Source organism: Salvelinus sp. IW2-2015, linkage group LG2 (genome assembly GCF_002910315.2).
Source record: "Salvelinus sp. IW2-2015 linkage group LG2, ASM291031v2, whole genome shotgun sequence".
Lineage (NCBI taxonomy): Eukaryota > Metazoa > Chordata > Actinopteri > Salmoniformes > Salmonidae > Salvelinus > Salvelinus sp. IW2-2015.
In genome coordinates, this window is record NC_036839.1 from 34293279 (window position 1) to 34311232 (window position 17954).

Consider the following 17954-nt stretch of genomic DNA (forward strand, 5'->3'; position numbering starts at 1 on the left):
CCAATTACTGGACGTACATCTTGGCRTTCCCAATGTTGATCTTCAGACACGCCTTCAGACTCCTGCCCAGCGCATCCTGCTGTGCTATGCAGCTAACACACACACACATGCGCGCCATGGGTCAGATGTGAGTTCAAACTACAGTAGCAGAATTCCAGTCAGGCCACATAGCTACAGGGTTTCAAATTGTAATTCAGGTCAACTTTATTGACTCACCTCAGTCCAGAGCCCAGAGACAGACACTTCAGGTCAAACGACTGTACATCCACAGAAGCCTGCAGGGTCTCCAACAACTGTTCAACACACAAACACACCTCGTATTCCTTGAAGTGCCACATATATGTATGCATGTATGTATGYATGTATGTACCTGCTCCAGGTCGCAGTAGCTCTCCAGGGAGGGGTGCTGTCCGACCTGCTTGGCCTTCTGCATGGCTGTGCCCAGGGCCCTCATCCTCTCCTCCACCCGGCCCAGTTCCCTCCTGCTGGACGGGAAGTGCTGCTCCATGTCGGTCAGCTCAGCCACCAGTGCCCCCTTCCTGACAATGCAGGAATTACACCTCACCCCATGAAACCAGAAAAATAATGGGAGGGTCCACTCACTGTATACGTCCATTTGATCAGCCCTGATAAAAAGCATTACAGCCAAGCCCAATACACACAGTAGCAGAAGCTATAAATACATAACRCACTAGCCCATTAGTGAGAGGAAGGTATGAGGTGGTTGTAGAGTAGTGTACCTTCTATTGAGGATGGTGAAGGCCCTGTCCATAGCCTCATCTATCTCCATCAGCAGTCTGGCCTTCTCTCTCTTCACCTGCACCATCAAGCCTTTCACCAGAGTCTGCAGAGGCAAGCAACACAACAGGTATGCTACAGGTAACATCTTGCTTTCATACAGTGCTGATTTCCCAGACACAGATTAAGCCTAGTCCTGGACTACAAAGCATGCGCAATGTATATTCTCCATTTAATATGCTTTTTTTAGTCCAGGACTAGGTTTAATCTGTCTGGGAAACCAGGCCATAGTATTATTGGATCAGTACAGATGGAAGGACAGGAGATGTGGGACAATCCTTTTGTCGCTCACCTGATGGATGTTGTCCAGATTGGCCATGTTCTCAGAGGCCTGAGACAGAGCCTCTTCTACTGCTTTCAGTGCTGTCTCTACATCTGGACCCTAGAACCGAATACATATATTGCCTACTATATAGAAACAACAGAAATTCGACCATTTCTGCAGCATTCTTTAAATAATGCCCTGCATCTGTGTTTGGCTGACCGACTCCCAGGAGCTTGGATATTACTGATCAGACAGGCCAAGCACACTTATATTAACGTTAAACCATACCTGTTTTGTGTCCTCCTCGACAGGTGAAGACGAGGATTTGACTCTGTGATGCCTCGGTCTGTCTCTACCAGAGTTTAAATAAACAAAAATAAAGGTTGTCTACAGAATGAGAACGATTACATAAAGTGCATTAGGAAAGTATTCAGATCCCTTGACCTTTTCCACATTTTGTTACGTTAGAGGCTTATTCTAAAATTGATTAAATTGTTTTTTTCTCTCTCATCAATCTACACACAAAACCTCTTCAGCAAACAGGTTTTACGAAATATTTGCTAATTTATAAAAAAATTCAAACAGAAATACCTTATTTACATAAGTATTCAGACCCTTTGCTATGAGACTCGAAATTGAGCTCAGGTGCATTCTGTTTCCATTGATCATCATTGAGATGTTTCTACAACTTGGAGTCCACCTGTGGTAAATTAAATTGATTGGACATGATTTGGAAAGGCACACACCTGTCTATATAAGGTCCCACAGTTGACAGTGCATGTCAGAGCAAAAACCAAGCCAAAGGTACTTCAACAAAGTACTGAGTAAAGGGTCTGAATACTCATGTAAATGTGATATCAGTTTTCTATTTTGAATTAGCAAAAATTAATTTAAAAAAACAGTTTTTGCTTCATCATTATGGAGTATTGTGTGTAGATTGATGAGGGGAGAAAAAACAATTTAATACATTTTAGAATAAGGCTGTAACGTAATTTTTKGGGGAAAAAGTAAAGGGGTATGAATACTTTACGAAGGCACTATGTAAATAAAGATTAGTTTATTATTTTTTATACATTTTCAAAAATTTCTAAAATACTGTTTTCGGTTTTTCATTGTGGGGTATTGTGCGTAGAATGATGAGGAAAAAATATAAATTTTCTCCATTTTAGAATAAGTCTAATGTAACAAAATGTGGAAAAGTGTAGGGGTCTGAATACTTTCCAAATGCATTATATTTCCAGTTTGGAGTGTTTGTTCATCATTGAGATATGAGACAGAATCTCTGTGATTCCTAACTAAAGGACCCATAATGGTCTGAGGAGAACTGGACAGCAATTCAGTTTCTGCATTATAAACTGCCAAAGTGAATCATATTGGCTGGCATGTGTGTATTTATAAGTATGTGAAATAAACTGTTATATACCTTTTCATTTTGTTCATTTTGGCTGTGTAGATGAGGCCGATGATTCTGCTGTCCACCTGCAGTCCCTCCACCCCTCCTTCAGGAAGAGTGGACTCAACCTGTAGGAACACCCACTGCATTTCATACAACTACACTACTTATTCACACTGCAGCCAATTAGCCTGCTGGTAAGTAGTATGAACTGGCACAAAAGTATGTGGACCCCCCTTCAAATTAGTGGATTCGGCTATATCAGCCACCACCCATTGCTGACAGTAGGGCTGGGCGATATGGCCAAAATCTCATATCCCGATATAGGTAATTTCATATCCCGATAACGATACATATCACGATATAGCACATTTTCTGTAAATTCAATGAATAAATAGTTTATATAAAATGACCACATGTAAAGGCCTATTTCTCTTTGAATTATACTCAACAAATAAAAAGGTACTTACTCATATTTGATTATTTCTCCTTTTATTTAGAACCTTTGTGCAAATTTTCAATTAAGCATGTAACAAAACAAAATATTAATGTATAAAATCTAAAAAGGTAAATAGAAAACATTTCAACTATAGTTGCAAACAAAATAAATATAGGCCTAAAATATATATATTTTGGGGGGCTTGCCTGTTTTGCATGTTATTTTGGCATTAATACGTGTCACATAACAATTTGCATTTGGTACCTTGGGTCTAGTGTTAGCACCAACTCACGAAACCCCCGTTTCGCAACCATGTAAATTGGGGCCATGTCTTTGCAGATGTAAATTGTAACGGCAGCTGTTATCTCCTTCCATCTTCGTGATTCTTTGCCATAATGGTGTACCGCGGGCAAAAGCCTCTTGCAACGTCTGAGTTTGGGGGGTTTGTTTTGAGTACTCGACTGTACTTTTGTGGGTCTCATCCGTAGACACTCTCCGTACTGTTTCACATGATTCTTGTGTAGTTGGTAAAAGAGGTTAGTGGTGTTTGATTCTGTTGTCGGGACCGGCCTGCGGCATATTTTTGCAGAGGACAGTTTTCTGGTCTGTGTCAGACTATTCAGCTCTGTCTCCGTGCCACGTTCACTCTCCTCCATGTTTGTTTGTGTTGCAAATTTCTTTCCACACGTGAATGCAAAGCGTCATCCAATTGACTAAAAATATTGTCGTAAAGAGTGTGATTTGCGACACAACTAAATAAACGATAGAGCATAATATGAAACAATAGACGTTTTTCTATCGTCACATGATATATATATCGTCGTATCGCCCAGCCCTAGCTGACAGGTATATAAAATCGAGCACAGCCATGCAATCTTCATAGACAAACATTGGCAGTAGAATGGCCTTACTGAGGGGCTCAGTAACTTTCAACGTGTCACCGTCATATGCCACTTTTCCAAAAAGTAAGTTTGTCAAATTTCTGCACTGCTAGAGCTGCCCCGGTCAATTGTAAGTGCTGTTATTGTGAAGTGGAAACGTCTAGGAGCGACAACGACTCAGCCGCGAAGTGGTAGGCCACACAAGCTTACAGAATGGGACCACCGAGTGCTGAAGCGCGTAAAAATGGTCTATCCTCGGTTGCAACACTCACTACTGAGTTCCAAACTGCCTCTGGAAGCAACGTCAGCACAAGAACTGTTTGTCGGGAGCTTCATGGGGGAGCATGGAGAGATCACCAAGCCAAAGATCACCAAGAGCAATGCCAAGCGTCGGCTGGATTGGTGTAAAGCTCACCGCCATTAGACTCTGGAACAGTGGAAACTTGTTCTCTGGAGAGATTAATCACGCCTCACCATCTGGCAGTCAGACGGACGAATCTGGGTTTGGCGGATGCCAGGAGAACGCTATCTGCCGCAATGCATAGTGCCGACTGTAAAGTTTGGTGGCGGATAAATAATGGTCTGGGGCTGGTTTTCATGGTTTGGGCTAGATCCCTTAGTTCCAGTGAAGTGAAATATTTGTTGCAACAGCCTCCCGTTCCTGTTTCAGCATGACAATGCCCCGTGCATAAAGCGAGGTCCATACAGAAATGGTTTGTCGAGATCGGTGTGGAAGAACTTGACTGGCCTGCACAGAGCCTAGACCTCAACCCCATCGAACGCCTTTGGGATGAATTGGAACGGCGACTGCGAGCCAGGCCTAATTTTCCAACATCAATGCCCGAACTCACGAATGCTCTTGTGGTTGAATGGAAGCAAGTCCCCGCAGCAATGTTTCAACATCTAGTGGAACGCCTTCCCAGAAGAGTGGAAGCTGTTATGGCAGCAAAGGGTGGGGGGGACCAACTCCATATACGTTTGATCAGGTGTCCACATACTTTTGATCACATAGTGTAGTCTAATACCAACATGTTTCAAGCAGACCACCATAGTCCCTGTGCCCAAGAACACTAAGGTAACCTGCCTAAATGACTACCAACCCGTAGCACTCACGTCTGTAGCCATGAAATGCTTTGAAAGGATGGTCATGGCTCACAACACCATTATCCCAGAAACCCTAGACCCACTCCGATTTGCATACCTCCCCAACAGAGCCACAGATGATGCGATCTCTATTGCACTCCACACTGCCCTTTCACACCGGGACAAAAGGAACACCTATGTGAGAATGCTATTCATTGACTACAGCTCAGCGTTCAACACAATAGTGCCCTCAAAGCTCATCAMKAAGCTAAGGACCCTGAGACTAAACATCTCCCTCTGCAACTGGATCCTGGACTTCCTGATGGGTCACCCCCAGGTGGTAAGGGTAGGTAACAACACATCCGCCACGCTGATCCTCGACACGGGGGCCCCTCAGGGGTGCGTGCTCAGTCCCCTTCTGTACACCCTGTTCACTCATGATTGCACGGCCAGGCACGACTCCAACACCATCATTAAGTTTGCCGATGACACAACAGTGATAGGCCTGATCACTGACAACGATGAGACAGCCTATAGGGAGGTCAGAGACCTGACCGTGTGGTGCAAGGACAACAACCTCTCCCTCAACGTGATCAAGACAAAGGAGATGATTGTGGACTACAGAAAAAGGAGGACTGAGCACACCCACATTCTCATCGACGGGGCTGTAGTGGAGCAGGTTGAGAGCTTCAAGTTCCTTGGCGTCCACATCACCAACAAACTAACATGGTCAAGCACACCAAAAACCTATTCCTGAGGGGGATCCTCAAAAGGTTTTACAGCTGCACCATCGAGAGCATCCTGACAGATTGCATCACTGCCTGGTATGGCAACTGCTTGGCATCTGACAGCAAAGCACTAGAGGGTAGTGTGTACAGCCCAGTACATCACCGGGGCCAAGCTTCTTGCCATCCAGGACCTCTATACCAGGCGGTGTCAGAGGAAGGCCCTAAAAATTGTCAAAGACTCCAGCCCTAGTCATAGACTGTTCTCTCTGCTACCTCATGGCAAGCGGTACCGGAGCGCCAAGTCTAGGTCCAAGAGGCTTCTAAACAGCTTCTACCCCAAAGCCATAAGACTCCTGAAAGTCTAATCAAATGGCTACCCAGACTATTTTCCACCCCCCCCCCCCCCACTTCTACGCTGCTGCTACTCTGTTATTATCTATGCATAGTCACTTTAATAACTCTACCTACATGTACATATTACCTCAACACCGGTACCCCCTGTATATAGCCCCGCTATTGTTATTTTACTGCTGCTCTTTAAATATTTGTTATTCTTATCTCTTACTTTTTTTAAAGGTATTTTCTTAAAACTGCATTGTTGGTTAAGGGCTTGTAAGTAAGCATTTCACTGTAAGGTCTACCTGTTGTATTCGGCGCATGTGACAAATATAATTGGATTTGATTTATATTACTGTAAATGTGAACATTTTGAAAATATTGGGACTATAGATATACAGGGAAGTGTATACATTCACCATTGCATTTACAGCCTTACCCCTTTTGAAATATGTATGTGGCCATCAGTTTCATGTAGTGTTTGTTGTATAGTTGACATCAGGTGCCAGTACTGTACTGTACCTTGCATTCAGGGCACAGAATGACATTGTTAAACTCCAGCGAGCGCAGACAGGTAGTGCAGAAGATGTGGGAACACAGGAGGACATTGGGAAGGTTGCCAACGATTTCGTCCTCTGAAAAGATTAATGGCATTAAAATGTATTTTATAACGTTTTGTGCATTTTTAGGTTGGGGGAAGGAGGTGCCTAAACCTGCAACAATAGTTTTTTTCCTACGCCATAATAGAGTTAACGTTTATGGAAGATACTTCCTCTCTGGCCATAATGGTCCAGTCCAGACGTATTGGCACTGTGGCAGGCTATAGGCAGAATGAGATGATGTGTCCGGACCAAACTCTTGATAAGCTTCTTCAAGTCAACAAAATGTATTATTAGCTACTATATAACGTTACTGTATAAATACAGTTCGCCTGTTTACTGAAGAAAATGGACCGTATAACTTTTGGTAGCCACAACGTGGTCCGAAGCTAGCTAACAGGTGTGCAATTTGACAGGTAACGTTAGCTCGATATAGCTAAAACTTTAAACAACATGAATGACAATATGTGGACTGGTAAATTATAATTATTACAATGAATTTACCTGGTAAAGTGTAAGCAATACCGCATATGTTACAAACCACAGAGTTCGGGTTGTCGGCTCGAGGCGATCTGACCGACATTTTTGAACGGACGACTACGGTTCACATCGAATGAAAGAATGTTCTGTCAAAGTCCTCTGCCTCCAATTATGTCACGTGCTCATAAAGGCAAGCAAGAGCAGATGGAAAGGCACGACCGTGCACACGACAGGATGGATGGAAAAGGCTTCGGGGAAAAGGCAACTTTTTTCTCCAGAATTCCCACTTGAGGGCGCCATATCATAATTTAGCAATCCCTGGCCTTCCGCCTGCACCCGGCAGTGATGTAGTCTGTGAGTTTTGTGGTCAAGACAAGTAGGCTAAAGAACACGTTGACCATTGTGCACTGTTAAGTGCATGATGATAACAATTAATTTTAAACATAATAAAGAAAGTATGCATATTTCCACAGTTTTTCACCTTCTTGCCATTAAATGGGGTTAAGGAGGAAATCGACACCTTTACAGCTGAATGGACAATGTTTTATTTACGAACCCCGGTCCAAGGGGGATATGAGTGTACAGCCGGCTGCATAGATTCACTTTTGACGGTAAGATGAAACTACTTAATACCGGCCTTTCGGGTAGCTCAATGGTAAACCCTCTATTTAAAATGAGTAATAATATTTAAATTGTTTGTATGAATATGTAAATTATGTACATGTTATTGCCTACAGGTGAAACAAGTGCTTTGGGGCAGACAGTGAGAAAGAACAGTTTAAAATTAGTTTTACATGTAAGTTGACCTAATTGATCTAATGTCTATATATTTAAATTTCATAATTGTGACCAACTGTTTGATTCCCACAGTATACATTCATTAATGTGCAACAATGGGGCTGAGGAGACATCACTTCGATCTGTATGCAGCTGCAGTATTCCAAACACGGGGCCTAAGGGCAGTGCAAGCTGTGCAATGGAGCTGAATAATGGGAAGTGACTGGTTACCAGGAGCAGAGAGGCCAGGCGGCATAGGTAATGTAGTAAACACAGTCAAATACAACAACTTTGCCCTTCAGCCTGCGTCCACCAGCCTGAGGTAAAGGAAAAAATTAGGCCCTACATTCAACCAGGTGAGGCTTGTGAACTGTGTGTGGCTGTCCATGTGGGTGTTTGAGTGAGAAAGACACAGAGGAGAACCAATCAGTAAAAAAGCACAGCAGACTGAAAACAGGACAGCCGGGCATTCGTGTAGTTGAGTCTGTTTCTGCTGTAACATGGACTCTAGAACCTGATGAAACTTTGTTGCTGAAACAAGCAAGGTGTTGTAGAAAACAAGTCTTTAGTTGCCTAGACAATACCCCTCTCTCTGCAGCAGCAGCACATGTAGTCAGGAGCGGAGCGGAGAAGAGGAGAAACTGTGCATCTTAAAACACTATTTTTTTGTTGCTATTAGAACAGTTATAACATTGGCCGCAGTCATTTGGCTGACCAATTACGTCATTCAAAATTCCATGACCGTCACAGCCCTAGGGTAAGTATGGCAAAAAGAGGCATGGCTTCATCCTACTGACTGTAGCCTGTCAGACAGATGCCTAGAGGGCAAAGAGATGTACGAGTCTGTCGGTGGAGGAATCTGGCCTATGGTATTTACCAGGGCTAGCTGCAGACTGGCAGGGGGAGAAGCATGTTTACCACGGGTAATGAACCAATGAGGTGGGCTGCCCAGGGGGGTTTGGGGGTCGACGGGGAATACCCCAACTTTCCCCCAAAATGTGGGTCAATACTCATCCTCGGGTGATTCCCCCCCACCCCTGGTTTCATACTCCATGTTTCATAACAACAATACCAAATTCCCAATAATTCATTGGATTCATTGGATTGACAGTGTGGTGTTCTAACAGCATTTGTCTCCCTGCTCAGGCCTGTGTCTCTGGAACACATGAAAAGGTCAGCAGACACTCCAGGAGACTCGCACTCAGGGTTTGGTACTAAGTACACCCCCCCTGGGCTAGTCGGTCATGACGTGAAAAGAGCCTGGGCAAGGAATGAACAAACGTCTCTTTACCTTTTTCAGCCTCTTTGTCCTCCCCTCTGAAAGCCCTTTGCCATGCACTCAAAAGGAAGAGCTGTTGACCTGAAAGCACTTGATTCCACCATGTGCAAACTGCATAGGCACTCCTACTGTATTGATCAAAATGACAAACATTATACAGTATTGACCAGTATTTGCAAAAAAATATTTGTGCTATGATTTTGTTGTGATTTTACCATTCATTAGTCTAAATCTGTAGATATCTCCAATGGCTAGAAAGGGAAAATAGAGACATACAGTAGATCTTCTCATTAAATCTAGGTCAGCTGACACAAACAGGATTGCTCTTTTTGTGAACTGAGCTCTGCCTATGGCGTTATTGCATGAAAGGTAATGGGAGAGATACAGAGGGCCATATTGTATCCCCACAATACACTGATCCTGCTCAATGTGCTCATTGGGTCCATGTATTAATAAGCCTACTCAATAGAGAGGTTTTCTGTCTTCAGGTGGTCTTCTCTCTTTAAAGAACGGCTCCTGGAATCAGTCCTTAAATTTCAACGCCAATATGGCTCTTAACAACCAACATTGATTTATTATTCTTTGTACAGTATATAATATTGTTAGATGCGAGAGTTTCGGGAAAATATTGCTCTCTTTTAAGTTGGGAACTAAGTTCTCCAAGTTAATTTGAATTCAAGAAGTGAATGCCACCACATACTACTCTGTGTGAACCCTCAGGTGCCCTGGTCCTCTCTCTCTCAGGGCTTTCCTTCTTCCCCCATCCCCTCTTCCATTCCCCCATCCATTCCCCCATCCCCTCCACTCTTTATTGACTCTGTCTTCAAAGCAGTGCTGGGAGGTGGAGGTACCAGTCGGACCTAAAGGGGGTATTTAGGAGCGACCGGAGGCCCTAATAGCCGGGGATATCACACACAGCCACATCAGAGGGCCTTCGTTCGCCAGGGCACTAATCACACTGTCGCCAACCATCCCAGAGCCTGTCAGTCATAAACAGGTATTACTCCCCCCGCCCCCTCTGATCGGGGACAATTGCCTTTGAAACAGTGGCCTTTTGAATGGTACTGTGCCGGAGGGTGGGGCTTTAGAGGTGGGGGTATATTTGAGTGGTAAGCCCTAAGCTGTCTGGGTAAATCACAGTGTGACAATTATCTCACTTTGCTGCACTTTCAGAATGCTTGACCTGCTTCTCAGCATTGATACACATTCTCAGGGCGAGGCGGGGGTCGTCACTGAGGGTTCCAGTGTGTGTGAAGGAGTGAGTGTGTTTCAGTGTGTTTGTGAATGAGTGATATAGAGAGAGAGACAGAGACAGAGCGAGAATGTATGTGTATGTGTTTTATCTGAAGGTCTCCATTCACTATAAGTACTGTATGAAACACAAACTTTCGTCAAACAGTGGTATTTTTGAATATTTTTGTTCGTCTTTGTAATATCTTTGATTTCATTCTCAGGCCTTGTTATGCATAACTCACTAGTCACTACATCAATATTATGACAAGTATTTATTTAGAAAACTTGGAAGAGGCAGATATATTGTAACAAACATCAAAACTCTTCATGTGTACCAGTAATTGTGGTCCAGAAATATAGTTTGACACAGAACATGATTTGGTTTTCACACCACAGTGTGTTATTGATGATGACTCACTACTTGAACATTTGGCCTACATGTCTCTCCTCCACATAATAATAGCTGGAATAGAGTGAATGGAATGGTATCAAACACATGGAAACCAGGTGTTTGATACCATTCCATTTACTCCGTAAACATCTGGAAAGTTAACTCCATCCCACAACATCTCACTCATCATTATTCATGATTCATTCATGATTTCTCTTAATCATGGCATTATCGGGATTCATTAATAAGGGTTCAGAAACATCTTATATCCACTCACTTAGAAATAAAATGACTCCAGTCATCATTCACCATTCAGTTCAGGATTGGGCAAAACATAATCTGAAACACGACTAAAACAAACTGAGATTTATCCAATACATTTGTAGAGTCACAAGCTTGATGTAGTCATTGTGTGCAAAAAATATGGGACCAAATATTTAACTTTAGACAACTTAAATACAAAATAAGTGAATTTGTTCAAATACTTATGACACCTTCAAATGGGGGGGACTAGATACATAACAGTAAAACAGATATTTATGAAAATACCCTCAAATAAAAAATGACATTCTGTACTGTCGCCTAATAGCTTCACTGTCCAAATACATATGCAGGGGAGTGTAAATAAAATAAAAAAATGAATATAGCAATCGCAGATTGGCACTTTAATCTGTACTTAAACCTTCTCTTACTGTCTACTAAAGCTCCCAGCTCTGCTCTAGTATAAACCAAAGTGGATTGGAGTCCATATAACTTAGACCACTGTTTATTATGACTCTTCATAGAGGGGTGTAGTGTGCTGTCTTGTGCCTTGTGACTCAGGCTTACACCTGGTCTGGTGACCCAGCCAAACTAGATGAGACAAATGAATGGAATATCCGCTGGATATGAAGAGAATGGATATAGGCTCAAGTGGGATATGTGTTCTCTGGCTCACTGTTAGGCCTGTGAGGTAAAATGGTCCAGTGGAATATTGGAAAAGGCTTCTCTGCTGTGATAGTAGAAGCTCTGGACCTCTTCACATGGCTCTGGGAAGATGTTGCCTTCAGGCAGAGATGTAGGATCAACATATCTTCTCCAAATCATAATCTTAACCTGGATTAATCCAATTTAATCCAACTTAATCACTTGGCATTACTGGCACAACATTATTACTGTTAGTCAATAATGTACAGTATAGATGTGGTCAGAGTGTGAGACAGATCTGTTATGTGGTCTGCTGTGTTCCAGGGATATCATAGTGTCCCTGGACATCATAGTGTCCCTACTCCTTTGGCCACCTTTCCTTGCAGTTCTCTGCTGCCATTGACTGGAACAAACTGCAAAAATCACTGAAGTTGGAGACTTATATCTCCCTCACTAACTTTAAGCATCAGCTGTCATAGCAGCTTACCGATCGCTGCAGCTGTACACAGCCCATCTGTAAATAGCCCATCCAACCAACTACCTACCTCATCCCCATATTTGTTTTTGTTTTTCTGCTCTTTTCCACACCAGTATTTCTACTTGCACATCCTCATCTGCACATCTATCACTCCAGTGTTAATTGCTAAATTGTAATAACTTCGCCACTATGCCTGACCTCCTTACTTCATTTGGACACACTGTATACAGAGTTTTCTATTGTGTTATTGACTGTACGTTTGTTTATCCCATGTGTAACTCTGTGTTGTTGTTTTTGTCGCACTGCTTTGCTTTATCTTGGCCAGGTCGCAGTTGTAAATGAGAACTTGTTCTCAACTGGCCTACCTGGTTAAATAAAGGTTAAATAAAAAAAATAAAAAAATAGTGTGAATGGTTAGACCTTACTGTACACTGTATCTCTGTCATTGAATGAAGAGAGATGGGATGTCTGTACACTTTTGAGAAATGATGCAACAGATGCTGTCAGTGTCTCTAGGAAGGCCACAACACACACACACACACACACACACACACACACCACACACCACACACACACACACACACACACCACACACACCACACACACACACACACACACACTAAACTAAGGATCCTGGGACTAAACACCTCCCTCTGCAACTGGGTCCTGGACTTCCGACGGGCCGCACCCAGGTGATGAAAGGGTAGAAACAACACCTCCACTTCGCTGATCCTCAACACTGGGGCCCCACAAGGGTGCGTGCTCAGCCCCCTCCTGTACTCCCTGTTCACCCAGGACTGCGTGGCCAAGCGCGCCTTCAACTCAATCATCAAGTTTGCAGATGACACAACAGTAGTAGGCTTGATTACCAACAATGACGAGACAGCCTACAGGGAGGAGGGGAGGGCTCTGGGAGTGTGGTGCCAGAAAAATAATCTCTCACTCAACGTCAACAAAATAAAGGAGATGATCATGGACTTCAGGAAACAGCAGAGGGAGCACCCCCCTGTCCACATTGACGGGACCGTAGTGGAGAAGGTGGAAAGCTTTAAGTTCCTTGGCATACACATCACTGACAAACTGAAATGGTCCACCCACAGTGGAAGGCGCAACAGTGCCTCTTCAACCTCAGGAGGCTGAAGAAATTTGGCTTGTCACCTAAAACCCTCACAAACTTTTGACAATTAAGAGCATCTTGTCGGGCTGTATCACCGCCTGGTATGGCAACTGCATTGCCCGCAACCGCAGGGCTCTCCAGAGGGTGGTGTGGTCTGCCCAATGCACCACCGGGGGCAAACTACCTGCCCTCCAGGACACCTACAGCCCCCGATGTCACAGGAAGGCCAAAAATATAATCAAGGACAACAACAACAACCCGAGCCACTGCCTGTTCACCCCGCTACCATCCAGAAGGTGAGGTCAGTACAGGTGCATCAAAGCTGGGACCGAGAGACTGAAAACAGCTTCTATCTCAAGGCCATCAGACTGTTAAATAACCATCACTAACACATTAGATGCTGCTGCCTATATACATAGACTTGAAATCACTGGCCACTTTAATAAATGTAACACTAGTCACTTTAATAATATTTACATATTTTGCATTACTCATCTCATATGTACAGTATATACTGTATTCTATTCTACAGTATCTTAGTCTGTGCCGCTCTGATATTGCTCGTCCATATATTTATATATTCTTCATTCCATTCCTTTACTTTGATTTGTGTGTATTGGGTATATGTTGTGAAATTGTTAGATATTACTTGTTAGATATTACTGCACTGTCGGAGGTAGAAACACAAGCATTTCACTACACCCACAATAACATCTGCTAAACACGTGTATGTGACCAATAAAATGTAATTTGATTTGACAGAAAAGGAGATGAGACCCTCCTCCTGTCAATCACAAACACAACACATGATAAAAACAACTGAGTACTCTGTTGCAAAAACACTTGTTCCAAGCATTTTGCTACACCCGCAATAACATCTGCTAAATATGTGTAGGTGAACAATACAAGGTGATTTGATTTGATTTAGGTGATGGAAAAAAACACAATACGCTTGTTGGTTAGCTGGGAAAGTGCCATGCAAGCACTATAACCTATTTATAAACAGAAATCCCACTGCATCTTGATAGTTCTTGAAGCATGTCAAATTCAAGGAAAGCATTGGTTCTATACATTTCTCCATCATCACAGTCATTCTGATTGGACATTTGAAGGTAGAGCCCTGGCCTACTTTCTCTAGTCTGTTTCAGGATAGAGAGAAATCTTATCTACAGGGAAGAGGTTCCATGCCCTCTCTAATGAAGAGCTTCCTGAGATATGCTGTAAGTCACTTCAGCTCTAGTTAGGGAGAATCTTTGGCTCCAGTTTAAGAGAAATCTTACACCCTGTCTTGAGCTACAAAGGCATGCCATGTTTGTATATAAAACCAACCATGAGGAATTCTGTGGAAATAAATATTAGATAACATACTTTTTATTAATGTCACGTTGTGTGAAGGATCGGGAGACAGGCGCAGGAATGCGTAATAGTTTTTTAAAAATCCACCCAAATTACAGCGTGCCATGTAAAGGCACGAGGACAAAGACCGAACAAACACGTATACAAAACACAGGGTTGAACCCACACAAAAGAGCGAGGTGTACCTTGAATACATACATGGGACGAGACCCGAAACACAAGCGCACAATGATACACCACGGGAGGTGACCCGTAATCATATATGCACATCCTAATTCGGCACGAAAGCCAAAACAACACAGCACAGGTACTCACAGGCACAACGGACATTGAAACAATAATCGAAAACCCAATGGGAACCAAAGGGCACATTTACACAATTACTAATCAGTGGAGAATATGGGGACCAGGTGTGCATAATGACACAGTTCAGGCCGGTGACGTAGACCTCCGATACTGGTGCACAGAATGAGCAACTTTACCGGGGGACTCCATGACAATTAAGACAAATTTAAGTTCTCTTTCAAAACTCAAAACTGTAGTGGATGTGTATTCTCACATGACCAGCGCTCCGTTCATTTCGCCACGGGCCTCAAATCGAATCAAAGTTTATTTGTCACGTGCGCCGAATACAACAGGTGTAGGTAGACCTTACAGTGAAATGCTTACTTACAGGCTCTAACCAATAGTGCAAAAAAGGTATTAGGTGAACAATAGATAAGTAAAGAAATAAAAACAACAGTAAAAAGACAGGCTATATACAGTAGCCAGGCTACATACAGACACCGGTTAGTCAGGCTGATTGAGGTAGTATGTACATGTACATATGCTGTTCTCAAATGCATGGAGAGCACAAGGCACAGCACTTGTAGCCTAACAGTTTGGATGCTTGGTAGTCTTGTGTTTGTAGATGTTCTAATGAATGACAATGTTTGGTAGACGTATCTAATTGAGGTCATGGGTTCAACCAATCGATGGTTTGACTGGCAGATATCTGGAGGTGCACGTATGGACACACACACAAACAGACAAACACACACACTCCTTTGCCCGTTGTGTCACCCCCTCACCCTGCCGTGGTTTCCGGTGCCCTCTGCAGGCACTCCCTCTAGTCTTTGATGTTCTCTCTCCTCCCTCCCTTTTCCGCTTCTCTCTCCAGGCTTGCCCTCTCTGTCCCTATCTTGCCTTCTGTCTCTCTCTTCACTGTTGTCGATCGCTCGTCCCTAGTCACATTTCATATGGTGCCTTAAATGGCCCTTTGGCTTCCTGGCATTAGCATAACCACTAACCTCGCTAACAGTCCCATGGCCATGGACGTCCCCTCATGTTAATTCACTGAGAGTTAGCTCCCATCACTCAGCTCTAGGCGCCACACTACTTCCTAATGAGAGAAGACACTGCTCTGGGTGACGCAAGGCTGCATTAGCACTCAACCAAACAGGGAGACACACACACAGGCATGCGCATATGAACACACACACACACACACACACACAGGCACACTAGTACTGACTCTGGGATGGATGTCACTGTAATGAAAAGATCAACACTAACACACTTTGGTAGCTAGACACAGTTCTCTGTGTGTACTGACTGATGAAGTGCTTGTCATACCAGGCGCTCTCTTGAGGGGTGGTCATGATGACAATACCTCTAAGTGAGGCTGTTAGGACACTTTTTGCCTCTTGTAATGTCTCCCTCTACCCCTGCACCCTGATGTCGTGTGCTTGGGATTTTACTGCACTATATTAGCCAGATGCGAGCATAGACCATCAGCTTGGGACTACACCCCTTTGTTTATGCGATATAGGGCTGATGATATCTCTCCATCCAACTGGGTTTGAGTCATTTACATGTGGAACTAATCTGCCCACACCAAAGACCTCGCCCGTTGGATACCGCCACCATCTTGTAAAACAATGAGTTGCCATGGCGATATATCGTGTTGAGGTATTCCCAGTTTATTGGGGAACAGGATTTGATTAACACTTTCTGAATGTAATCTGGAAATATAATTTTATTTCATTGGTGTCGTGCAGCGGCTCAATCTGTGACATCCATTAAGACTTTAATGTAATGGTTCTCATGCTGAGGCAGAGTCTGCTCAATATTTAGGATAATAACAAGACAGGTTTTCATTGACGTTTGGGTCTACGCACAACAACATAACTGTGAACTGTGTTTTCGGACTGTTTTAAGATATTGCACAAGTGCCATAGTCGGCTCAGAGTGAGAGATGAGAGGAATTAATATGTTTGTGTTCTATATGCTCTACCTGTCAAACAGACAATGTCGCACAAGTGGATCAGATTTACACAGTAAAAACAGTGGAGGAAAAAAACCTGTCCAATCAGAAAATTTGCAGTCACAGCTCTTAAGCTTGAGTGAGACTAAATATTTGAGTGTTGTGCGTTTTTGTGTTTCTTTGCTTTGTTTTACAGTGTGGATGGAGTGAGGGCCACATTGGAATCCAGCCATACCTCATTCGCCTGGCCCCAGCACTGTCGGTCTCTCCTCTGTGAAAATAGGTCAATAGGACTGAAGGTTGAGCAGAACATGTTTTCAGACCGACCATAATGTCAACATATTGCCCCATTCACTTGATTCCTGTACGACCACATTCCAATGCTCAAGTTTTCTTAATCCCCTCATTTCAACTTCAAGATTGGAATAAAACTATCTGTAAATTCAGGTAGCATGCCCAGAAATATGTGGAATGTGCTTTCAACAAAAGAGGAAGTGGCAACGTGATTTTTCGCCCCATTGACTTAAATCCTCCATTGTACTCATGGTCTTTGTCTAGAGGTATGTATTTACAGTACTGTATGCTTCAGCAATGAAGAAATCAGGACCAGTTTATTTAGCCTTTGGGGATATTGACACACAGAGGAGTTGACTGTAGCTTTTGGTCTTTGGTTAAGAATGTACAGTGCTCTCAGTGCTCTCGTAGTCGACAAGCTATACATTGATAACCAACTGTTTCTGAGACACCAGACCACTCCATGGCTATTCTAAATCAAATGGAACATCCAACACTATTAATGGTAGGGATTGTAGTAAAATAAATAAACAGAAATAATCAAATACAACCATTAATAAAGAAACTATAAATACACTATACTATTCAAGTTAGGGAATGTTGAAAAATAATTTGTATTCAATTTTTTGGTGGGGGGGTGTAGGTCGGTCTATGGGTGGAAGGGGAGAGATGGGCAGAGGTGGGTGGGGTGAGTGAGTGAGTGAGTGAGTGTATGAATCCCACATCTGTTGACAAAAATGTAGAATTCCTACTACTGGCCGTTGTTATTGTAACGGCAGCCTTCCTCCTCCTCTTCGTCTGAAGAGGAGGTGTAGCAGGGATCGGACCAAGACGCAGCGTAGTTTGTGCTCAACATGATTTAATGACAGACGAATA

The 17954-nt window shown here is 43.2% G+C and overlaps 1 protein-coding gene across 1 annotated transcript in view; it reads right to left on the reverse strand.

Moving 5' to 3' along the window:
• Positions 1 to 7246, reverse strand: part of rnf17 (ring finger protein 17) — a 28209-nt gene extending 20963 nt beyond the window's left edge. Inside the window, exons 1-9 of the mRNA XM_024009119.2 lie at positions 7027 to 7246; positions 6446 to 6558; positions 2487 to 2584; positions 1352 to 1415; positions 1091 to 1180; positions 741 to 844; positions 371 to 539; positions 217 to 293; positions 18 to 92 (exon numbers count right to left, since the gene is read on the reverse strand). Of these exons, the coding sequence (XP_023864887.1) occupies positions 18 to 92; positions 217 to 293; positions 371 to 539; positions 741 to 844; positions 1091 to 1180; positions 1352 to 1415; positions 2487 to 2584; positions 6446 to 6558; positions 7027 to 7105 (869 nt within the window). The 5' untranslated portion in view covers positions 7106 to 7246. The remainder of the gene's footprint in view (positions 1 to 17; positions 93 to 216; positions 294 to 370; positions 540 to 740; positions 845 to 1090; positions 1181 to 1351; positions 1416 to 2486; positions 2585 to 6445; positions 6559 to 7026) is intronic.
• Positions 7247 to 17954: the final 10708 nt, after the last annotated feature.